The 25,512-nt window shown below is 41.6% G+C and overlaps 2 protein-coding genes across 5 annotated transcripts in view; one reads left to right on the forward strand and one right to left on the reverse strand.

Annotated features, from left to right (window-relative positions):
- Positions 1-1,069: 1,069 nt before the first annotated feature.
- On the reverse strand, positions 1,070-12,637 carry ATP6V1E1 (ATPase H+ transporting V1 subunit E1). 4 transcript variants are annotated; one of them, XM_080631056.1, is made up of 9 exons: positions 12,498-12,637; positions 9,006-9,071; positions 7,384-7,493; positions 6,844-6,910; positions 4,958-5,047; positions 3,583-3,651; positions 3,084-3,178; positions 2,133-2,220; positions 1,070-1,681 (listed from the first exon to the last, which is right to left on the reverse strand). In XM_080631056.1, the coding sequence occupies exons 1-9, from the start codon at positions 12,528-12,530 to the stop codon at positions 1,619-1,621; spliced, it is 681 nt and encodes a 226-aa protein (XP_080487182.1). In that variant the 5' UTR covers positions 12,531-12,637; the 3' UTR covers positions 1,070-1,618. The 4 variants fall into 4 exon arrangements, with proteins under 4 accessions (XP_080487182.1, XP_080487183.1, XP_080487185.1 ...); XM_080631057.1 differs by lacking the exon at positions 12,498-12,637 and adding an exon at positions 12,055-12,465; XM_080631059.1 differs by lacking the exon at positions 12,498-12,637 and adding an exon at positions 12,055-12,465 and having other exon boundaries at positions 6,844-6,947.
- A 135-nt stretch (positions 12,638-12,772) lies between these two features.
- Positions 12,773-25,512, forward strand: part of BCL2L13 (BCL2 like 13) — a 40,371-nt gene continuing 27,631 nt past the window's right edge. The window contains exons 1-3 of the mRNA XM_080627844.1: positions 12,773-12,997; positions 13,287-13,399; positions 20,177-20,366. Coding sequence (XP_080483970.1) covers positions 13,331-13,399; positions 20,177-20,366 — 259 coding nt within the window. The 5' untranslated portion in view covers positions 12,773-12,997; positions 13,287-13,330. The remainder of the gene's footprint in view (positions 12,998-13,286; positions 13,400-20,176; positions 20,367-25,512) is intronic.

Below are 25,512 nucleotides of genomic sequence, written 5' to 3' on the forward strand. Positions count from 1 at the left end.
GCTTTTCAAAAGTATACAAGATCTGGATTTGAGAAGATCTTGCTACCTTCATGGAAGAAGCAGAGCATCAGAACCTGTACAAAGAATCCCTTTTGTCACAGCCAAGTATGTTTATGTTACTGGTATCAGAGAAAGTGTTAATGACTTCTAATACAATTTCTTCTTTAGTGAATAAAGCCCACCTAAAGAAATGAGGCAGTAGAAGTCTTATCTAGCATTTAAAGTCTACTTTATAGGAGGGTATGCACCTCAGCTTGAGAAGCAAGGGCCTCAGGTTAAAAACACTGCCTAAAGCAGTGTTCCTGCAGCTTGACAAGTATTCTTCACAGCACAATGCAAAATTCTTACCATTCCTCAATCACTGCAGTACTTAGAGTTATTTCAAAACATAGTCAAGCAGTAATCCATCAGTTTCTTATTTCCATGAATCAAGTTTCAGAACTGATCACTAGGTGAAGAGTCAGGTAGTCAGGCAGAGGCTTGTAATATGGAAAGTTACCTCCAGAATTTTTCTGTCCTACACCATTAAAATGGGGAGAGAATACTAGTCATCACAGCAGAAGCAAAGGAGAAGCTTTAGTAAAACTTAACAAATTACATACTGTATATAGCTACACTGCTGTTATTTAACTTAACAGTTACTCTAACAGAATAGTTACAACAGAGTCAGCCGTTGTTCCTCAGATCCTGAAAAGCACTTACTGCAGGGGTTTGATTTGGATCTCCTGCACAGGAGCAACAAACCTGTAACTGGAAATTGACTGTATTTGTTGTATGTAAGTAGGGCAGTTGTGTTACTCTAGTTCTCTTTTGTGAAAGAAGACTGAAGGAACAAAATTACTGACCCATTTTTCAGGAAGAATGAAGCTCATCCTAGAGTTCTATTCAAAAGGCTTGCCTACAATACAATGTTACTCAAGCAAATAGCTTGACAGTACTCCATGCGCTCGAACTGCAGCTTCACAGAACAGTTACTACACATGGCTCTCAAGCAGTAAGTCCTTATACACACAAACTCATTTTCAAGGGTTGCTGCCAATCCCCCAGAGAGAAGCTAAGAAGAACTCCATACACACACACAATTTTATTTTAATAAATAAAGTTTTACAGGCTCAGGCTCTTGTTTTTTTAATCACATATACAGAACAGAGAAATGCCTGACCAAGTAACATGAATTAAACTACTAACCTTGGGAAGGAATGCATGCCCTCTGTAACACTGAAGGCCTTAACAGAAAGGGTATTTCCCACCAGTAGCATAGTAATTTACTTCACAGATTATACAATTTGAAAGAGACGTGGCCAAAGTGAAAAGAATGACCCTAAATGGACCACTTGTCTTTATAGAGCCACAACAGTGCAAGGAAAGCCAAGAGCCCCGAATGCCTCCATTTCCTAGTGTCACTTCTGGATGAATATGTATGTCTTCACATCCTTTTAGCAATACATTCTAACCACAAGGAGAGAGGCTAAGCACAGCAGGTATGCAAAATTATTCCATTGAAGAACAGATACTGGATGACACGGTAATGTTATATTTCAAGATTTTAAATTAGCAGATGCTTTTGCATCCCCTTCAGTATGGCAGTGGAACAGATCCCACCTTCTCTCATAGGGGTTTAGTCCAAAAACTTCCTGTTGGCATTAGCACCGAAGAGAGCCACTCTGATTTCTGGCATCATCTGTGGAGAAAGAGTACACCAGTTATATGCAACAGGCAATACAATGTTCCTCATTGCAGGCACTGGAGGATGGCTAGGCTAGGCTTCAAAATTAACAAGTCAATTCATTTGAATTTTCTGAACCCTTTACCTGATCACACATTGCCTGCTACTCTACAGACTTAAAGGATGGCTTATAGGCATTGGCACAGGCTTCCCACGGAAGCGGTGGAATCCCCGTTCCTGGAAGTGTTCAGAAAACTTGTAGACTAGGCACTCAGTGAAAGGAAAGCCATGTTTGTGGCAGAGAAGCACAAACAGTAAGTAACTTGCTTCTTTCCATTCAAAAAGAACTTCCTTGTCACCCACATTGAAATCTGATCCCACACACTATTGTGACACATTGAGATTTAATTACAAGACAAAACTAATTAATTATATTTCCTTCACCTTGGCTGTTAAAGAAACTCACCTGCTGGGCTACAAGGTCCAGCCGGCTTTCCAGGGTATTGGAAACCTTAATTCTACCATCACTGTTATAGACTTCAACTCCTCCAGCACTAGAGAGGGAAATAAAAAGTATCTGTGAAATCCATGGAGCATCTCAAAGTCAGAATGTGGCAGAGAAATTATCCAAAATCAGCACTTATGGGCAAGTCAGATACATGGATAAGGTTTTTAATGTTTGAAAAACAATCTTTCTTTGACCATGTCTTAACAGGAATCATCACAAAGTGATCCAGTGAAGCAGCAGTGCAAAGCACCTTTGGAGTTATCAGAGACCACAGCTACACAGAATGGTCCACATTAGCATGATCTAAATGCAAGCAGAGCTATGAAATTTGTCACTTCAGAAGAGCTTCAGATTCTTTTATTACTAGTAGACAGCTTTCAGATTTGGGAAGTGAGGAAGAGTGTTAAAAGTATTGTTTGTTGGCCCATACATAAAGATTGCTAACTAGCAGAACATACAGATTTGTGCCACGTTCTTTATCATACTACATGGAAATAGACCCTTGCAGACTTAACAGACACAAACCCCATCAAGCGATTATTCTGCAGCACCTTATGGCTCAGTTTGCTTCCTCTTGAGATAGACAAAACGGCTCATCTGCATTCTCTCTCTTTAAGAGACCAATGGTTAAGTTTCTACATAGTTATTCTCTAATCCAGTACTGTGAACCAGGCTGGAGGTTGCACAAAACTTTTATTGACATTTTTGATTGAGACAGCGCTTGGCTGGAGGAAACTGCAGAGTCTGGGCTTGATTAACACAAAGAAGTGCCAAATTCCTCTCGAACAGCAGCAGACACGCTGTGAGGATATTCCATACGCAATTTTCTGAGGCTGTTCTAGTAGGAGCTATGGCTTGAAAAGTTGCATGAATTTAGTGCTCTGTGTAAAAGTCTCCCATTTTCCTTACATATCCTCTGGCAGGAAGTTGTCTTGGTCAATGTGAACATCCACATCCCTTTTTGTGGCATTTTTGTAGATGGGAATGCTCTTCTGTACAGCAGCCTAGAATACAAGATAAATCTCCGATTAGCACTGACAAATGCTAGCACACTACTTGGGTTTGGCCACTCAATCATTTGTAGTAATAAAATTTGTAGTAATAAAATTAAGGGACTGAGGCTTTTTTTTTTTTTTAATTAAGCAAATGTATTTCAGTATGGCTTTTGAGCCAAACCTGATTATTATTCTTAATGTTGTAGCATTGTCTAAAGTTTCCTAGGTAATATCCAAGCAAGCGATCCTCAACTTGAAAAGCACACTTGTTCTCTTGCACTGTATCTGCAGCAGAGGTGCAGCAAGCCAAGCTTGTTTCCATGTCACACAGATACGATCTGAGCAGCAAGTATTTGCAGCCAGGATCCAGCCTTTGTGAGCAGGATACTGTCAAACTAGCCTAAGTGTCTTACCTTAACCATAGAGAGATCCTGTTTCCTGCACCGAACAACTAATCTGGACTCAAGCAGCTGGTAGAATCCCTGCACAAGATAACCATTACAGTATCAGAAAGTCAACATTTTAATTGTCTTAGAATTATTCAAACCCAAGAAAGGAATGAAGCTGATCAATTTGAAATCCAAAACCTGAAAATACTAGCCTCTTTGCTTGCAAGTTCACTTCATGCAGACATTCTGAGAAGACAGCACCAATACTGGGAAAGAGAGATTGTTTCAACAACAATGGATTATGCGCTTCTTTGTTTGCTTCAAGTTTGGAACTCAAGTGCAACTAAACATACGTATCACAGGATCAAGTCATCCAGATAATGTACATAAGGATCATTGCTGTTAAGTAGACTGAGCATGTAGCCAAGCTGACATTCTCCTATGCAGCTCTTGGAGAAGACATGTAGTAGTTTCAAATGCCTGTTCTAAGAACTCCTGCTTTGCAATTCCTGTAGTATTACATGAGTATAGGTTTAGTTCCAGCTAGAAGAAACCTGCAATGACCACCTGGTCCAACTGTGACTACTTGTGACTACAGATGCCTCACTGGATCAAATATAATTAGCCAAGACAGATGTGGCCAGCTTGCAAAAGTGACACAGGTTTGTCTGATGTACAGCAATACCAGACCTAAGTGTGACAAAGAAACAACTGAACTGGAAGCACAAAATAGTAGGAAACACTGTTAAGAAATGACATCAAACTGCAGACAGGAGAGCTCCAAGCTGAATTTTGAGTTTATAGCAACAGGACCAGCTCACACCAGAGGGTGGCACCAGTGGCCGCACAATCGACCCTGGCGAATGCTCACAGGATTTTTAGCAGTTAATTTCTCGGGCTCGAGGATAGTATTCTAGGTAAGCAAGGCTTTGATTTCTGTCTGTATGTCTGACACAGGCGCATGCCATTCCACAGGAAATGTGTCAAAGCCAGGACTTATAAGTTGCAAATGCCAAAAAGATTTTAAAAGTGGCTAAATATTGACTTCTAGGTTTGGAGAAACAGCTTTTGCCAAAGTGCATTTGATTCAGCTACTTACTACAGAAGCTTAAAGTGTGCATCCTAAAACTGCATGTTATAATGTATGTGTGCACATCTACAATTATTCTTGTAATGGAACTGCTTCTTGGTATAGCAGGTTTTACACCTCAAAACAAGCTGCAATCTTATCTGTTCGGAATCCAAGATTCAAAGATATAGAAGTGATGTTTAAAACTCAAAGATCACCCAGCAACATTTGATCTAGATTCCACCACAACAGTTAACTTCCAGTGGGTTATTTCTGAAGACAGACACCTACGAGGATGCGATTATCTATTTTTTACATTTAAATATTTACCTGTAGAACTAGTCCGTCCAGCAGCGTCTGGTACCTGGCAGTATCCTTTACCACCTTGGCAAGTCTCTGCTTGGCCTCATTCAGCAAATCCTACATTCAAAGAAATCAGATCAGCAGAGCCCATCTGTTTGGCATTTGGTTTCATGCCTACCAACTTTCTGTACTCCTATTATAGCTATCACACCCTGCCAACACGTAAATGTACACTCCAGCTGGTGATCATCCAAGCTAGACCTTCATCTCAGTGCATGGCACAATATCCTTTCCAAACAGTTCCCTTCTCCCTGCCCTGGTCCAAACCCATTATAACCTGACAATAATTCCTTTTTCATTAAAAAAGGAGAACTCGGTAGTAAAAGGGTATTATTAATTCGGACAAACTAAATATGCTGTAAATCATTGCCTAATGTAAACTATTAAAATTATCCAAATAAGATTCTTTCTGCTTTGTGGTCAAGCAAGGAAATCTAGTCTATGTTTTTATCAGGAAATATTCAGGTTAGATTTTTTTTAATTGTAAGTAAATGCAAGTTAAAATTAAAAATAAGCTCTTGCTTTTAAATTTGCAGTAGCGGGTTTCGATTATTTTTATTCAGCAAATCAGTATCAGATGGGACTGAATTTTAAACAAATTTGAGTCAACTCAAACACAACTCCTTGAAGTAAGCCATCAGATAAAGAAATTGTATGATTTGGTATAAACCTTTCTTTACTGTCCTTCCTCAGCGTTTCAAAGAAGAGTGCATGTTAACACACTTAATGCTAGGATACAAGACTATCACAATTTAATGTCAAACCTAGAAACCTAGTTATACTGTCCACCCTAGAGTAAACAGCATTTCTGGAACTTCTCATCTCTCTTATTCATGAAAGAGGCCAACGATGTGATATGGGAAAAAAGAGCTAGCAGCATGTGACTTTAAATGTTTTAAAATGAGGAAGAGTGTTATGCATTACTCAGAAGCATGAGGTTGAGTCAGCAGATAAATGAGGAAGACTCATCCGCAGAGACTATCACAATAGAATTAGCTCTTCAGCCACCCACCTTCCTCCCATTTGTGAATACAATCTGAAGTTTGAAACTAGGTTTAAAGAATCAATAAACTGGTGACTTTCTTCTGCTAACTCCCTTTTTCATAGTAGCATTAACTTTTAACAGTAGCTTATTTTTTATTTTTTTACTTCTACAGGTCTCACAGCTTTTCCAACAGCTCAACAGCACCATCTAGCAGAGTATGGAACACTCAACTGTTTCTGAGATGGGGTAAGAGATAATAGGAAAACTGCAAGCTGTATAATGAGCAGAATACAGTACACCTGGTGTAAGACAAACATAGTAAGCCTGAACTAAGACTACATGTAGCCTGCTCCGATAAATGATACTCACCCTATACATCAACACATAGATAGGTCACCTACTAGAGCCAGGAACAAACCTTTTCATGTACTATTGGTCACCAAAGGAGGCAGAAAAACCCAGCTAGTGGTGTTTTAAGCCTACTTGCTTAAGCTATGCCAGCTTTAATGCATAAATGTTGCTCCAGGCAAACAGAACTTCAAAATGTGCAAGAGAGAGCTCCTACTCTTTAAAGAAATAAGCTATTGTCCAAACGATAGATACAACACTGCCTGCAATGTTCCTGGCAGAGAACTGTTCTTCCCTAAAAGAGCAGATAATAGAAACTGTGAAAACAAGCTAAAGCAGATTAGCAAAGCTGGACTAAATCTTTAATAACTTTCCAGAGCAGTTGGGAAAGCCATTTTTGTATGTTTTGTATGACATCACTCATTTACAAATCATATTTTTCTTTAGAGAATGGTTAAAAACATTTCCTAACAAATGGTATAAACAAAAGCTCTGTTGTCTTTACTACAGAGATACTCACTGTGATAAGGTCATCCCTTGCCTTCAGGACCTTCAGTCTTGCTTGATTCATCAGGTTGGACATCTGACTGCAAGTTGCAGATAAAGCTGAATCAATCCACCAGACTTTGACAGAAGAACAGCAATATTTAACTGTATACTTCACATTTAAAGATAACAGTAGTACATTTAACAACAAAGCCTATTAACTTGTTTGAATTTGTTTCTGAACTTGCACAAATGACTTGCAGAACCTTGTCCTTTAGTAAAGGCCTACCAAAACTAAACCTGACATGATCATTTGTCCCAGAGTAACAGACCAGGGTCTAGACATTAACTACATAAAGAAGTATGAAAGATTCTTTCACCACACTTACTAACAGTTACATTATTGTAGCTCACCTTTGATAATTTATCCTCAGGAAAACCAAGAAACTCATAATTAGAAATAAATATATTGGCTACAATTTGCCCATTTGCCAGGGAAAAGCACTTTGTATAAAATAAGTAATAAAATGAGAGCTCAGGCTCTGAAGTCAGCCATTTAACCTAAACAGCTTACATTTTCTTTTGCTGTTCAATTTGTTTCTCCTTCTTTTCATAATACTCCATGATTTTCAGCCTCTGTGTCTGAACAAGGCGACCCTTCTCAATGTTGAATTCTTCTTCTGCCTATAGGAAAAATTAAACAACTGAGTGGAAATTGGTTCCATGGGCTGAAAAAAGACAGAATTAAAATGAAACACCCATGCTTTCATAGCACATTCATAGGTAAACTAGGATGATACAATTTATGGTTCCATGTACAGAAAACATTTCAATCAGTACTCAACTCAAAGGAAGTACAGGATGTGTTCTGCTGCACTAGAACCTTGCTAACTAATATACAGCTTATTTTATAATTTGATTGATGCACATTTCTTTGCAGTATTGATTCCTCAGGCAAAAAATTACCAAATTTATATATGTATATTGTTCAACAAAACTCATTTTATCTGAGCTTTAGGTCTGACTTGTTTTTGTAGAATTGATCTCTCTTCCAGGTACACAAGATTCTACCTAAAACAAGCAACCCAGCCGTCAGTGTCCGAAAACTTCACAACTTTGAGCAAGTCCTACACGAGGAGAGTGACAGGATAGCTACTACCGTTTTACAAAGCCTATCCAGGCAGCATGTGAAAAGAGATGACAAATTTTCCTATTTATACCTGAGAATCCAATCTCAACTTCTGACTTCTATTTGCATATCCCCAGAATACCTGCTCTAGTATTAATTAAATATTTATGTAGATTTAAATGTTTAAGGAAGATTAAATATTATCAGTAAAACATACGCTGAGTCCAACACCGACAAGGTATATCAGTACTGGTATACTGCAGATTGTTACAGTTGTAAGGCACCATTAATCTTCCTTTATTAAACATTTGTATTCACCAGGTTAATGTTAAACTCAGTCTCTTGTGGCTTAACCTAAGTGAAGAATTCTGCAAGTAATTCAGCTCATGCCTTAAACATACATGTATACATTTTAGTTCCCCAGGATACCTACTAAATCACATCTAGAATTAAGTCTGCAAGTGGCAACATAGGTTTTGGTATGAACCTGCTTACAAACTTCCACCCACATAATTCAACCAGCTTAACTCATTTTTTATCACTTTGGTACATATATGAATGCTTGTGTAAGATTAGTGCTTTCATTTCCTAGTTACATTTCTGCTTGGCATGCTATGGAAGTCATAAAATTAAAATTAAACTTTCGGGTAACAGCCTGTTATGACAAACTTTAGCAGAATTCATCATTATGCAGAGAACTCCTTTAATCTTCAGTGATGTCAAGTTCTGTATAGGAGATGGGGAAGGTGTTCCACTTAATCCAGTCTATTTATATTACAACTCAACTCTCCAGCTTGCTTAAAAATGAATGCGTGAACTTTCATATGAATAAATTTATATTTAATAACCACTAAGAAAACTTTAGCTCTGACTTGTTTTCATTTGTCAAAAGCTGACAAATATTAACTTTATTTTGTAGCATCCTTTCTTTGCCATGTAATAACTAAACATGAAGTAAGCTGTAACTCACAGAAGCATTCTAGGACTGCTCTGACTGCAACTATCAAAACAGGATGTTAGATGCAGTTTTCCTTTTGCACTTATTGACATTGAACTTCCATTTTTACCTTTGCATCTATTTCTTCAGCCTTTTCATTGGCTTCCTGCTCAATGAAAGCCATCATATGCTTGATCTGTAACAACAGAGAGAAAAGAAAATATTTCCTGTTGGAAAGGACTTTGATGAGAGGAAGTGTACGCATTCCTCATTTGACAGGCCCCTTTATAAGAATTTACTAATTCATATAACATTGTTTTTCAACGAAATTAAATTGAGCACATAAGTAAAAGAGTCAATTCATTTTACCACAGATTACAAGAAAACTAAAATAATTCTACATAATGATGTTTCATTGGCTGTCATTAGAATGTACATTAGATATGCAACTATGCAAAAAAGATTCCAAAGAAAACCAAACCCCAAAAGTAAATGTCTATAAATGTGAAGCTGAGTATTTTCATTCTTCACTAGTGAGAACAACTTCCTCCCTCTCTCAGGATTAGTGAAAAAAACACCCTATAATCCAAAATAAAACCCTTCCTCACAGTGCAATTACTCTGTTTGTTAAGACATTTACATGAAACATAGAAAATTAATGTTGAGTCCCTGCTGTACATCAGGCGTAGATGGTATTTGAATGAACCTAGGCCTTCCACAGCACATGATTGGCGAAGCAAAGGACTACTGGCCATTCTGGTCAGATCTGCACAAGTGGAAGTTATGAAGCCACTCAAAATGGCTTCATAAAGTAGCTGTCTGCTGGTTTGAAGAAGCTGGGGAGCAGCAATAGGTGGCCAAGATCACATCAAGAACATCACATATTCCTTTAGAACCTGGTATGCACCAATACATTGTAATCGAAGAACCTTTTTAAAACCACCTCAAAACACTATAAAGCATAGGTCTGACAGCTTAAAGACAGGGAAGGGAATTATACAAAGTTCTGATTATTTATCACACACCTTTCTGTGATCAGACATAAGTTTAGGTTCACATTTGGGGCAAGACAGTACGGACTTGTGCCCAACCAAACTGTAACTTTAAACAGGCATAGCCCCCCTTTCAAGGGCAGATGGAGTGGATCACGTACTTGAGCAGATAACAAAAACCTAATGACTTCCTGCTTGCATTTAGTGATGACACACGTTTTGCAGACAACCTTGTCTGAATACACTTGCACAAAAGATTCTATTTATATAATCTCGTGTTAAAATGAAATATTTTAAAGAACTAAGAAAGGCGTCAATATGAAAACTGGCCAATGTGCAGAACAGCACTATGCCCTTATGGATGAAAAAACAGAAGTGAACAGACAAGTGGCAGATCTTAAGCATGTGCAGTGGAAGAAGTGAACAATAATATCTACATCCTCAAAATCAAATCAGCAATTTTTCTTTTCATTCCAGTTTGCAACACTTCCCAGTGCATGGCCCACCTACAGCGCCACTTTCCTACCCTGCTCACCTGATTAGACAACTGGTTAAACCAAGCTTTAGCCCTATCAGCATTTCAGAAAGGACAGGAGATGCATACAAAATAAGGAAACTATTTTGCTGAATAGCCTACTGTTGAAGGTAACTAAGAACTTCTGGACAGGAGTAGTAAGCCTTACATTACTGCGTCACTTCCTCCAGTTTGGTTTGGTTTCTGAATTCTAGAAATGTACTTCAAACAGTTTTGAGAGTTCAAGAAGCATCCCCTGCATAATGAAGAGGAATAAGATGGAAGCAAGCTAATAAGGCATCCACTTCCCCCAGTCAGAGAAGACGGAACAGGGTTATTTCCTTCAAAATCTGTTGTACTGAAATCCCCTTCTGCTTTTCATAGAATTAAAAGAGATCCTAAGTGAGACTTTTACATTTATAAATAGGATCAGTTTTAACAACACTGACAAACATATGTATTTTTAAATGGTAAATTAATTTTAAATTAATAACTTTACCGTAGTAGTATTTCCTACAGAAAGGAAGAACGGATTTTTCTCATGAGTAGTACCATGATCATCCTTTCCATGGGAAGTTCTAGACGTTAGATTAACTTTAGCCAAAAGTGACTAGCCAGGCTAGACAGAACAATCTATTAAACACCTTTGACAGAATAAAGCAGGCAAGTCTATCAATGGGAAAAATTCTTCTCTAATTCATCTCTGACTCTTAATTAGAGATGATTTTCAAAGTGAAAATGATTGTAAACACCCTGGCACGTAGTTCAGAGCACCAGTTGTCAAGTTCATACCAGATGTGTACGCATGCAGAACTGTAATGCCATCAGCAGCATTCTCTTTTCCAGTTTACAGAATCACCCTAGGCTCTGAAGTATAAAACAATAGGAGAGTTGCAGATGTGAAATGCTATTAGCATTACCTGTTTAGTATATCAACAGATCCTGAACTAACCTCTGAAGTTCAGGCCTGTGGTGGCTGAGCAAGACCACTCCAAATGTCAGCTTTATTTGTATTATCTTCATGGAATAACCAAATAAGCTTTGCGGATAAAAGGCAACAGAATGTAACGTTACAGTTCCCCTTTTGGAGAGAGGCAACCTACTGATTTTACTTTCAATGTGATGCTTCCTTGCCAAGAGACTATGTTTACTGAATGAGAAAGTGAGACGCAAAGCACTTCTGATGCAAAGGACAAAGGGAACTTGGCTGATCTGCTCATCACCTGTAGGAAAGTCCACAGACCAGTGCTGACTGGATCTGTGCAGTCGTTAGCACGGCACACCATTTTCAACCCAGCCCAAAGCAGCTTTTTTAGGCAAGGCCAGTGTTTACTGTCAATAAGGACAAAGTGTCCTGCCGCAGGAGGAAGTGTCCACAGTCACAGCTGTAAGTTTCCACTGCAAGAGAAGCCCATATTGCACTACTCTGTTTAGGATGCAAAAGTGAAAAGGCATTTGAGAATGCTGAATAGCCTACCCTAATCTAAGTTACAGCTGATTAGATGTAATACAGCTGTAAGAAAAAAAGAGATGGAAAGTCCTAAGAAAGCAACATCTAAAGAGACAGTACTTATCAAAGACAACGTATTTATCCATCTTAAAGTGCAATTAAACACTGTAGATGGCATAAAGGCTACTCATGATCCCTTTCACTGTAAACTGGCATAACATACCATGAAAATGTTTCAACAAAGTTCCCCCATTAGTGGCAAATTAATCCTGCCAGGCAAAAATTCACTTTCTTCAGAGACTTCTCTTTCTCATTCAGATTCCCAGACAAGATCATTCCCTTTCACCACCCCCTGCCCGTGTTTCACCCGTAGAGCAGGAGACTCCATTCCACAACGAAAACGCAAACTGGCCGCAGCCGGTCCTCTTGTTGCAAGGTTCAGAACTGTCACTATCCCACCCGCTCCGACTCTCCCTTTTCCAGATAGACTGCCTTTCAACCTCAACCTCACACCTAGCACGGCCTCAGGACAAGAAAGCGCCCGTCCAGCTCTCGGTGACCCCCTTCTCACTCCGGGTCCGCCCTGTCAGCTCCCCCCGGCTGGACCGAGGGCAGCGTGGAGGACACAGGCCTGGCCTCCGCTTCGGGCTGGGCCCACGGCCCTACCTGCTTCTGGACGTCGGCGTCGCTAAGCGCCATGGTGGCGGCAGTGGTGGTGGTGGACTCGAGTGAAGACAGCTGAGGCCGTTGGCGACAGCGAGGGGAATCAAATCCGGTTCGGGTCACAGCCTGCGCTGCAGTCGCTGTGTCACACCACCCCGCCCACTTGCTCCTCCTGGCCAATAGAAACCTGAGCTTTGGCGGGCGTCATGGGGCGCTATACTGCCATCTAGTGGTGGGGACAGGTCTTGCGGTAGCGCCCTTCATGAGGGGCGGAGAGGGAGGGGCTGCCTCCCCTGCCTGAGACAGAGCCCGCTCGGCGGGAGAGGCGTCCTTCTCGCCTCCCTCCCTTCTTCCTCTGGGGCAGAAGCTGCAGCTGCCCCCGAAGCCGAGCTGGAGCGAGGCTGCAGGCTCTGCCCGGTTCTGTGCCGCACAGGCGGGAGCGAGCCTTGGAGTGAGGACACAGAGGCTAGGCCGTCGGAGCTCAGGGGTGCTGCGCGACTGGGGTGAAATAATCCTTCCCTTGTGTGTAGTGCTTTAAAGGTTTTGGTGGGAATGTTGTATTCGGCTCAGACTGAGCTGAGCTCTTTCCCAGGAAGGTTGCAATGTGTTTAACTCACAGCGAGGAGAAGCTAAGTGTGGAGAGATACGTGTTCCTAAGGACTTGAAGCAGATTTCTTCTGGAAACACTTTGGCCTCCCCATCACAGGGTGCTTTGATATCCCAAGGTCACTTTCAGCTGTCAATTGTGTAAAGATCTGAAATGCTGTTTATAAAATCTCACTGGTTTTCCAGGTTTGGGCTGGCAGTGAAGAATAAAACTGTCTTTTCAACCCAAGATGCAATGCGAGGAACCATTAAGGGGCACAAAGAGAGAAGCCGAAGGACACAGGAAAAAGGTGGCAGAGGTGAGAGGAGGCCTTGCAGCAGACAGGCTGGAGGTCACTGGCTGTCAGGGGGAGACAGTGTAAGAGGAGTCCTGTTATGGGCCCCTCGGGTTGGTTGTACTTTTATGATTAACAGCCATGGCAACAGCATTCCATTGTAGGAATACACGGTGGGGAGTCAGAGCACTATTAGTATTACCCTTCTGTGATGTGCTGATTATTGAGGAGTTGTGTTACTGCTTCCATTGGGTTCTTTTTTATAGCAAAATTTGAAGTTAACTTCATAACCTATAATATTTATTCGAGCTGCCAGGAATTCCATTCTGTAGGTATATTTAGTGGAAAAAAAAAAAAAATAGAACTGTTCCTTACAAAGCAGTGTCAAATGTGGCATTTGTCATATCGATGCTTCTTTCTGGCTTATTTCGAATTTGTTGATTTTTACTGAGCCTTTTTTTTTAACTATGTGAAAAAGCTTCTTGTAAAATACAAATGTAACTTTGTCCTTCCCCCTCATATTGCAATTGTGTTACAATGCAGGTTATCAGCTGCATTGATATTTTGTATCTTGAGACCACTTTACTCTTACTTAGGGCAGGAGCTAAATAATATTAAAAGAATTGGAACTATCATACAATCATAGAATAGTTTGGGTTGGAAGGGACCTTAAAGATCCTCCACTTCCAAGCCCCCTGCCCTGAGCAGGGACACTTTCCCAGTAGACCAGGTTACACAAAGCCCCGTCCAACCTGGCATTGAACGCTGCAGGGATGTGGCAACCACAGCTTCTCTGGGCGACCTGTTCAGTGTCTCACCACCCCGAACGTATTCCAGCTTGCTTCCTTCCGTGCAGCGTGGGTGCTCCATGACCCCCAAGCCACCCCAGAAGCTATCTGCCACCGGCTCCTTTCCCTAAAACCAGCGAGCAGAACGGGACAGCACTCGCACAAACCCCCCCATTTGCGTTCATCTTATTGCAGTCAGGCCGGTGCCGCCCTCCCCTCCGGCTGAGGGGGGCGGGAAGTCACGTGGCGGGAGTGTCGTGATGCCGCGCCATGACGCATGCCGCCCCCCACCCCCCTCGCCGTTCGCTTTCCCCTCCCTCCCCGCCCCTCCATCATGGCGGCGGCGGCGGCGGCAAATTAGGGCAGAGCTCGCATTGCCTCGCGCGCGCCAGCGCGCGCGCGCTCCCACCACCCCCGGCGGACCGATCCGGAGCGGCGCCGCTCCTCGCCCGGCCTGCCCAGCCCCCCCCCTCCCCGTCCTGCTCCCCGCCCCGCCGCGCTCGCAGGTGAGGAAACGGGTGGGAGCGGGCGGGAGAGCTGCTTATTTATTTATTTATCGATCTATAGGTGTTCCATATCGATCTATGTATTTATGTATTTAATTTCCCCCGTGTTCTCCTTTCCACCCCGCCGGCCGGCATTTGGGTGAGGGGGAGCGGGCACCGTGCGCGCCTCCGCGTGCGCGCCACCTGCGAGGGGATGGTGGTGGGGAGAACCGGCAGCGCTCGGTGGCGGGAGAGCTTAGCCGCGGGGGGGGCGGGGCGCAGCGGGGATACGCCCCCTCGGCTGCCGGTGTCCCCTTCCGCCCCCGCCGTGGCGGCGGCTGAAGGACTCGTCGCTCACGTCTCGCCCTGCTGGGAGGCGGCCGGGCCCCGAGGTGTGGGACCAGAAGGTGCTGTGTCCCCTCCGCCCCCCGGCAGCTCCTGAAGGGCGGCGGCAAGGAGAGCCAGCGGCTCCTCCGCTGCAGGGGCTGCGGCCTGCCCGCACCTGCCGCTGTAGCGCTGTAACTCCCGCGCGGACCCCGCCGGCTGACTCATGCCGGCTTTTTGCTCCTTGCCGGTTCTGCCCGGATATAAATATCTCATTCATCGCCGTAGTAACTGAGAAGCTTACGCTGCGCTCTCGCAGGCTGCTCGTCTGCTCCGGCTCTGTGTTCGTCTGGCGCCGCTGAAACTTGGAGCGAGCGCAGAGCTTTTGTTTCACCTGCCTGTCTTCTTGGTCGCTTTCAAAGCCACGTAGCGCTTGGCACGTTAAAGTGAATGAAAGCTTGTTAATGAAAGCTGGGCTTGTCATGATTTAATATTGTGGTAAGGCGGTTTAAAGCCGGAACGGATTGAGAACCTTTGTAGCAGATAACTCGTGCGGGTTTTGTTTTTCTTCTTAGAAGAAAAAAGCCCAAACCATTTGCCTAGAATGCTCACTTAATTACATCTCCCTCTAATACCAACTAAAACCTCTGCCCAGATAAGGAACTATCGTATTTTCCAGTACTTCTATCCCTTCAGTGCCACTAGAGGATCAGTAATGGATGCGATATTGATTCATTTCCAGTAGGAGCTGACATGTTTGAACTCAGTAATTCTCAGTTTATTAAAAACAATCTCTTAGTCATACTCTCGTATCTTGTTGGAAAAGTATTCCGAAGAATTTATCTCCCAACTTGATCGCAGTCTGGTGCTTTGGAAAGTCCTACCTGTTACATGAAGTGTTTTCAGAGGCAAACCGCTCCAGGTTAAACCAGTCTGCACATGCAAGTCTCACCCCAAATCCCTACACAAACTTTCTGGTAAGGCTGCAGGGCGATTGACTATTTTCCATCTTGTTGATACAGGGTGTGGTTTTGTAGACTTGCAACTCCTTGAAATTCAGTACATTTGGGTAAATAAGGCTGCAGATTAGAGTGAACTGTGAGTGGTTACCTGTTGTAGGGATTGATACCAGGAGGATGAGCCAAACCTGTGAACGTATTAGCGGCACACTGCCCTAAAAATTATTTGAACTCCGGTGCTGCTGTTTTGTTGCCTCACTAAATCTCCCTGTCTGTGAATGCTTGCTTGCTTGGGTGAGTGCTTGCTGACTGAGACCAGACTTTGAAACAATTCTCCAGCAATGGGGAGTATTCTGCTAATGCCACTGTCTAGGATGATTAAGTTTGTAGCCAGTAAGTGAGGCTTGGTAACCCAGACTGTAGATGGGAGCTGCATCCACCCCTAGATTGATTCCTTTTTCAAGCAGAAATTAACTGTGGCCGTGATGGTGGTATTTGTAAAAAGAAGGCAATCTGTGACAGGTGAGGGACAGTTTCTGCGTGTGTGTTTTTAGTGCATTAGAAACTGGTAGCGATATTGATTATCCACTGCTTTGTTTCGAAACATGCAGCATAATACTTCGTAAGGCTTCAGCTCTAAATGTAAAAGGCAATTGGACTTGCAACAGTCGAATAAATGCACACTGGATCTTAGTGGCAGCTATGAACCTTTCTTATAGGCAGTTACCATAGTGCTGTTGCACTTTGGCTTGAGAGTAATGCACAGTAAGCACAGCTTAGTGCATGGTAGAATTTTGCAAGTAAGGATGGAAACATAGCAGAGCCTCATCAAGAGGGGATTATATTCACTCTATTAATTGGTAGACTTGCCTTTCTCATTATCTAGTGTAAACTCTTCTGTGGATTAGAATGCAACAGATTGCATGAAGAAATGTCAGTCTGACTGGAGCTCCTGTTCTCAGGTCGGCTGAGCAGCTCAGCCCACGTGAAACAAGTAACAGCAGGGTTGGAGGAGTAACAAGTAAGCAAGCTTCAAAGGGGTAGGTAGGCTTTTATTCCCCCAAGGGTGCAGGAATTGAGAAAGGTCTTTTTTTTTTTTTTTACTGTTACACCAGAAGTAACCCTCTTGGCTTTCCTTTGACACTCATGTAGTCTGTATAATGCCCTATTTTGCTCTGCTCCATTGCATCTCCCCTACAAGCTTTTGTCTTACTCTCTTGAACAGTTTCTGGATCTCTTCCAATTTGGTCCTGCAGAGAAAAGCTCTCCTTCCTCTGATTTGGCCTCTCAAGCTGCGTGTCCTTTTTTAATCCCGCTTATTCCTGAAAAATGGCCTTTTCTGAGATATTTACAGTATCTGAGTCAATATTTCTCTATTTCTTTTTTGTAAACAAACCCTGTCATTCACAGTTGAAAATGAGTAATTCAGTTGTCGTGCTGTGGGCTTCTCTCAAGGGAAGGCCAGTGATTCTGAAGTGCATTTCCAGTGTGACATTCTTTTATGTGAAGCTGAAGATATTTCTTCCATTCAAGTTCTGAAGTCTCCCTTCTCATTTTGCATAAAACTACCTCTCAGAATGTATTGAGCAAAGTGATTACTTTCTTTTCATATAAAGCTTTTTTTTTTCATTCTTTTCCCAGGGAAGCATTAACCGCTAAGTAAGCTGTGGTCTGATTCTCCCACTTTTCCTCCTTGCTTCAAAAGTGCTGAGCTAAGCATGCTGAAATCTGTGTAAATGAGGTCTCAGTGTTGCAGGTGGATCACTGTGCTGGTATGGAGTGTCATGTTTGCTTTGATCGACTGTTTTACTGTTTCTTTCATTTCCTGCGTTGGTTTGGAATTATATTTTGAAGAATAATCTCTGTTATATATTCTGACTTGTTCTTTGATCTGCAGCATAGTGTCTGGATGTCACTGGACCATCTGTCAGACTGATTCTTTCAGGACAGATCAGTTCAGGTTGTCTGGAAGGGCTCCCATTCACTGTGGCTCAGGCATTGCAAAAAGCCTGTTGATTTCAGTACTGTGGATCTCTACTGAACAAACCAGAAGTGAAATGTGCTGGGGAGCTTTCGCTTTTGGTGAATGGCATCTTTCACACCTGGTGATGTGAAACTGTGATGTGGTGATGACATCTGAGGATCTGGTCCTAAGAGCAGTTCTATTGTTAAAGGATCCTAATGTTTTCTGAGCACTTATTTTTACCATATCTCCTTGCTTTGTGAAACTCTCAGTTTGTGGAACCAGCTGAAAGGTAACTGCATACTGTGCAAAAGCTGTGCTTATCCTCTGCTATAATCTGTTACGTTTCTGAAGCATGATACATTGCCTGAGGAGCACTCGGGGATGGAAGAGGCAACATAAATATAGAATTACTACTTCAAGGGAACAGGGATGAGTGTTGACTCAGTTTCAACATTGGTTCTTTCCTATATACATCACTACTTTGGTTCGAGCCATAGCAAAGATTCAACTGAATCTTTCTGCTAAAGGATTTCAGGCATTTTGAAATACATGGCAAGAGGCAGGGCTTCCAGACTATAGTCTTCATGGAAGAGTCCTCTTCTGTTTTCAATACTGAATGAGTTTCAGAAGCTAGGGTTGCTAAAGATTAAAGAAAAAACATTTGGCCAATTTTACACCAACTCTTTTCCTTTTGTGGCTTTTAGTTTGACGGATGAATTTTTTTTTTTTGCCAAGCTACCTACTCACACAGGAACCATGCCACAGCACAGTTACAGTTCTGTATATCCTCAGTAACCAGGGTACAACTGCTATTAATCTGAATTCCTTTCCAGGGAGGAGGGGATTATAAATCAGCCCAGACATCTTGCCTAGGTAGACAGGTCAGTGCTTTTCTTTTGCTTGCTCTGTTTATTAGTATTATTTTGAATTTTGAAGCTTCATTTGCAGGTTGTGCTTTCATTTGGGAACTTGGTTCTCTCTCTTAGTCTCAAGGCATTTTCAGTGTAATCAGGAACTCTCTGGAGATGCTTTAACTCCTATTCTCTGTATATAGCATTTTTCTCATTCTACATGCTTTAAACTTTAAACTTGGTTTACATTTTTCTTCTAAATGAACCTGCAATCTCACACTAGTAAATTATCTGACTCCTTCACTATCTGTAAAGTAGCTGTTGTTGTAACATGAACTTTTTTGAATGCCTTTCATTTAGACATTGGCCAAGAATGGGCTACTAGTTATTTGGGAATGACTCTTTGAAGTGATGGAGAACTTAATAATATTTAGAGCTTTAAGGTAAACTCCCAAAATGATTTGATTCATCAAGTTGATAGCATGTTGGAAGTAATTATCCAGACTGTTCCTAATAGAAGGAGCTAAAGCATGTTGTTTAATCTGAAACTTCTTTTCAATTTGTTGTATGGCTTTTTTCCCCACTTTCATGTTGTTTTCCGAAATTTTTTTCTACCTTGTTCTTTATGGGTGATATTAATTTCTCTCCACATTAGTTGTTCCTGATGTTCAGATTTGGATGTTTTGGGGGAAAAAAAGGCAAAACAATTACAGTAAAACAGGGAAGTTCTTTGCCCAAATGTTGCTGATAGGTGTGGATTTCTAGTTTGCAAGTTTTAATGTCTAGGTGAGAAATCCAGGACACGCTACCATCTGTTCTTCCAGTCCGTACAACAAATGTGGAATTTCCTCTGTTGACCATATGTTTTCCATTGCTGTTGGAACAGTAAAATGAATTCAAGGCAATTGTGGTCACTTTTTTCTGCATGAAAATTTTGTAGCGTTATGATAGTGAATCTGAGAAAGCAGAGAATCAGGAAAATACTCATCAGAGGCTTAGGGGAAGAGAGATTCCTCTGAACCTGTCTTATTAGCTCAAATTTCAGGTAACTAAGTCTTCATAATCCCTCAAAACCTCTCTGCATGAATACATGTGTATTTGTGCATGTGATTGAGTTGGGAGGCATTAGGAGGCTGGCACATGGTGAGGAACTGTCCAGTTTGCTTTAATGTGAGAGTATGTATGCCAGGCTGGAGTGAGAAATGCCACTGCTGGCAGCAGGCAGGCCGGGTGCTGGGCTGGGGGGCAGCTGGTTTTACTCTGCATGGTTCTTATTCAAATAAGAACACATACGATATGAGGGCAAAACCCTGGATGTTACTTCATGATTGTTACATAATTCCTTGTGAAGTTTGAGTTCATGACCTATTGCAGCTTTACAAAAAAAAAAAAAAAACCCAAACAAAACACTCTGTTCTTTCCTTACAGTCTTTCTCAGTTACCCGGAGAAAACCCTACGTGCCCCATAAGAGTACTGCCACATCACAAGCCAACCCAATGGCGTCCTCTACTGCTGTGCCTGTAGGATTTCACTATGAAACAAAATACGTAGTTCTCAGCTACCTGGGACTTTTGTCACAAGAGAAGCCACAGGAGCATCCTCCTCCTTCGACACAAGGTAATATTTGCATATTCCCCTGTACCTATTTACCGTATTTGCAATTAGTTCTTCAGCTGTTTGTGCATGAGTGCAAGATGTTTAGTGTAATGTTTAGTGTAATGTGTCTCTTATTCATTTAAAATAATGGGAAGAGATGCTGACAGAAACAAAGCTGTTTGTATTTAAATTATTGTTTTAATTTGAGCTATGCCAGGGCTGATTGGTGTTTATGAAGCAAATAAGTAGGTTTTGTTGCTGTTTTGAGGTGAGGAGGGGTGGATATATGTTATCTTTTTTGAGCCATCTTGAGAATTTGAGCCCATGCTTGCTTATTTTTGGGCAGAAAGTAGAAGTAAGCAGGGCAAGGTGGTGTTTACAGGCATAAACTCTGGATGGTGACTTGAGCAATCTCATTTGCTAAATAGTTTTGTCCTATTACGTTAAAGCTTCTGTTGTTGTCAGTCAGCGGTAGTGCAGAGATGTGAGGCTTAACCTGGCCTATGCTGCATCTATTTATTTGGTTTTTTTTAATAAGTCAAGCACTGTCTGAAGTCAAATGGTCAGGTGTTTCTTCCAGAAATGCAGGAAGCATGCAGGAGATCAAATAAATAAATAGAAGGCAGAATAAATTAAGTTTGTTAGGTTGTGTTTCACATAAACTTAGGTAGTAAAACCTGATTTTGTCATGGCAAGCACTTAAACAATGTTTGTCAAGATTGTTTGGGTGACTTGTCACTCTTAATGACGTTTCAGTCACTACTATTTCCTGTGATTCAGAACTTGCTCTTATGAAAGGTGTATTTAAAAAACCCAACAAAGACAGTATTCAGAATCTTTTTTTCGAACAAGTGTTTAAGAATGCATACTCTGTCATTTACTGAACTTACCTGTCATGAAATGAGAGGTTCCTGAAAAGAGAAGGTAGCATCAAAGTTATGACAGAAATTATTTTATCAGTTTGGCACTAAAGCATATAGCATATGCTAATTATATATCGTTCATAAAATTCATCTTAGTGTATTTAAGATATGTATATTCCTTCCACTTTGACTGCATCCATGGTCCATGAAAGGAGAGGCACTGTAGTGCAAAAATGCTGTTTCATAAAACCCTTTATTGGAAAATATGTTTATTTTAGCAATAACATCTCATTCTGAATATTCCATCTGGGCTAACTGGGCTGTACCTGGAAATGTTTAAATTCACTAGTTTAGCTGGTGAATGAAGTTGCTAAGCCACTGTCCATCATATTTGAAAAATTAGGCAGTCAGGTGAAGTTCCTGACAACTGGAAAAAGGGAAATATAACCCCCATTTTCAAGAAGAGGAATATGGAAGACCCAGGGAACTACAGACCAGTCAGTCTCACCTCTGTGCCTGGCAAAATCTTGGAGCAGATTCTCCTGGAAAGCATGCTAAGGCACATGAAAAACAACAAGGTGCTTGGTGACAGCCAGCATGGCTTCACTGAGGGGAAATCCTGCCTGACCAATTTGGTGGCCTTCTATGATGAGGCTACAGAACTGATGAACAGGGGCAGAGCAGTTGACGTCATCTACCTGGACTTGTGCAAAGTGTTCAACACTGTCCCACACGACATCCTTGTCTCTAAATTGGAGAGACATCAATTTGATGGATGGACCACCCAGTCGATAAAGAATTGGCTGGATGGCTGCATGCAGAGAGTTACAGTCAGTGGCTCAATGTTCAACTGGAGACAGGTAATGAGTGGTGTCCCTCAGGGGTTGGTGTTGGGACCAATCCTGTTAAACATCTTTGTCGGCGACATGGACAGTGGGATTGATGCACCCTCAGCAAGTGTACTGTGTACAGTTTTGGTGTCCTCAACATAAGAAGGACATGGAGCTGCTTGAGCAAGTCCAGACAAGAGTGATGAGGATGATCGTGGGGCTGGATCACCTTCCGTATGAAGACAGGCTGAGAAAGTTGGGGCTGTTCAGCCTGGAGAAGAAAAGGCTGCGTGGAGACCTCATAGCAGCCTTCCAGTATCTGAAGGGGGCCTACGAGGATGCTGGAGGGAGTTCATCAGGGACTGTAGCAATAGGATAAGGGGTAATGGGTTTAAACTTAAACAGAGGAAGTTCAGGTTAGATATAAGGAAGAAATTCTTTACTGTGAGGGTGGTGAGGCACTGGAAAGGGTTGCCGAAAGAAGTGGTGAATGCCCCATCCCTGGCAGTGTTCCAGGCCAGGCTGGACAGAGCCTTGGGCGACATGGTCCAGTGTAAGGCATTCCTGCCCATGGCAAGGGAGTTGGAACTGGAATCTTAAGGCTCTTTCCAACCCAAACCATTCTATGATTTTATGTATTGAGTACACAAAGCTACAATGTGCAAGAGTCTGCTTTGTTCTGTAAATACAAGATTCAGAAAAAGTTTGGTTTCTTAAATAACTTGGCAATTGAGGGGAAACTTTTCAACTGATACTTATTACTAAAATGTCAAAGAAATATTTGAATTAAAGAGCAATATTAAAACTTTAAAGAGTAGGCTACAAATGCTTAAATAAAAATTTTTAGTCAGTTAAGACAACTTTTAAGCTCCTCAGTAAAGATAACTGCCAAGTCTACTTTTGAGATATTATTGAAATATGTTAGCTTGTGTGACAGTAGGCTGTAGTTAGATTTGCTATTAAAATACTTCAGTATTAAAATAGCATTAATACTTCCCAAATGTTGCTCTAAACCTTCCCTCATAAATTGGAAATTCTCCTCCATTTCCCTCACCCTCACTCCCAAAACCAGGCAGTGACCACAGCTTCTCCTCTCCTGGTCATCTTTCACTGTAATTAGATCTTTCTTTTAGTGCTTTTACTGCTTTCTGTTCAAAGTCTCTGGGTAAAATAATTTTCCCTTTTTGTCATCTTGTTTCTCACTCTTTTTTTATAATGCCTTGGATGGACCTAAGGCTGTGACTGAACTAAGTGTGAACATGATCCTTCTGCTTCAGGACTTGTTTAATTGTTTCCTAACTCACTTTTCTTGGTACTTTTTTGCTTTCCGTGCCTTCAACAGCTTTAATTTGTCTGACAGTTACTTTTTAAAAATCCTTTCTCCTACTTATTCTCTTGTTACTTGTGACTGCACAGTTTTTTCAGCTGCACTCCCGGGGTATATGTGTGGTAACAGCTATGTGTTTATTTTGAAATACCATATGCGTCTTCTTTGAATATAAAGTAGTTTATATATACAGTCTGTATCTCCTTGTTGTCTGGCAGGTGGCTGATGCCTACTTGTGGAGAGCTGTACCGGCTCTGCTCTATATGCTCAATCTTCTCCCTTAGGGGAGACAGTGAGAGAAGCAGCGAGCCTGTAATGGATATTACCTGCACTGCCTAATGCGCTGCTGGAAGGCAGCTGGGTATTACAGTAACATGTGTGATCTGAGAAACCTGGTTGGAACAAAGGAGATGTGAAAGCCAGTAAATGAGAGTGAATACTTGTTGTGTAGAATCCCAACATGAGGAGGGAAGTAGTGGTATTTGGTAATGAAGATACGAGGGATAATAACAGTATGACATTACATCATGCTTGTCAGTGTGTTTTTCAAGTGCTGTCATCAATCCTTGATACAATATCTTGATGGATCCCCAATTCCTTCCACTGGTGATTTTTGTGGCACTTGAAAATGCTGGTCACTAGTCTTTCTGCTCTCCATGGCTGAATGCTATTTATTTATGAATTGAGAGGCTTCTGATACAAAGTAACTGTCACTTAATCTTACTTTGCTATAATTTGCTTATTGTGCTGACAGACCTTTAAAGGGAAACAGTGAGAGGAGTGATTTTTTGGTTACTACCTATTTCTATTTCAGTTGCAGAACATTTCTCTCTTTTATGTGTTTCATTTGTATTGACTCTGGTATATGATACTTTCTCTTCATATATTTTTCTTAGGTCCAAATAAGTCTTTACTCCTTGTTTGGTATCTGTGTCGTATTACAATATAAGGGGAGGATCCAGAAAACCTAGTTTTAGTTTGCTGTCATAATCATACAATCGTAGAATAGAATCATAGAATGATTTAGAATCATAGAATGGTTTGGTTTGGTTTGGAAGGGACCTTAGCAATCATCCCATTCCAATCCCCTGCCATGGGTAGGGAAACCTTCCACTAGACCAGGTTTCTCAAAGCCCCATCCAACCTGGCCTTGAACACTGCCAAGGATGGGGCAGCCACAGCTTCTCCGGGCAACTCGTGCCAGTGCCTCACCACCCTCACAGTGAAAAATTTTTCCTATATCTAATCTAAATCTTCCCTCTGTCAGCTTAAAGCCGTTACCCCTTGTCCTTTCACTACCTGCCCTTGTAGTGATGTTAACTTCTTTACTCTCCTTCGGTACTGGAGAGCGAGGGACTCCTCTAGAGGGCAGTTCAGAGCAGGATCCTATTTACAGCCACTTTGTATCACTTGCTGGAGGATCTATCTTTCCATTGCGTGAATACAGAACACGGCGTGCTAGGTGTAGTTGGTGTTTCTGTACCTCCAGTGAGTATCTGTCTACAGTGGTCTCCCAGATTCCAGTGCAGTTTCAACATGTCGGTTAAACTAGAAAGTGTACCTGACAGCTAAAAAAAGCAACCAAAAAAGCCTTCTTCCCTGACAGGAGGGGTATTATCTCTACTAGAAGTGGTGGGAAAAACTGAATGGTTTTGTCCATTGCCCTCCTTTTCCTCCTACAGTCATCTCCCGCAAACCTCTGTTTTCCTGCATTTTGTACTAGAGAGTTCTCTTTCTGATCTATGTATTTTTGTGCCAAACATTCGGCTATGAGTAACTATTGAACATATTTTTAGATTTCAAGTTAAAGCTTATATTTTTTATTTTTTATTTTTAGAAATAATATGCTTTACGAGCCTGATGGTTTTCAGAGGGACTTTCTTTAGTGAAGAGGGAACTCGGACAAATTATATAGAAAATTACCTCAGCGTATTTCCTTGTGGACCTCTTGGTTGGTCTTGATTTTGTTGCAAGAAAAATGGATTTAATTACAAGAGCTCAAACCACTTATGGCTTCAAGCAAAGAAGGCTGATCTAAGTCAACAGCTGATCACTACTTTGATATTTTTATAAGATAGCTTCTCTTCAGTGCAGGGTCTGAAGAGAGAACCACCCACAGTATTCCAGGCTCTTGAAGAACACACAGG

Source organism: Psittacula echo (genome assembly GCF_963264785.1).
Source record: "Psittacula echo genome assembly, chromosome: 1".
Taxonomy (NCBI): Eukaryota; Metazoa; Chordata; class Aves; order Psittaciformes; family Psittacidae; genus Psittacula; species Psittacula echo.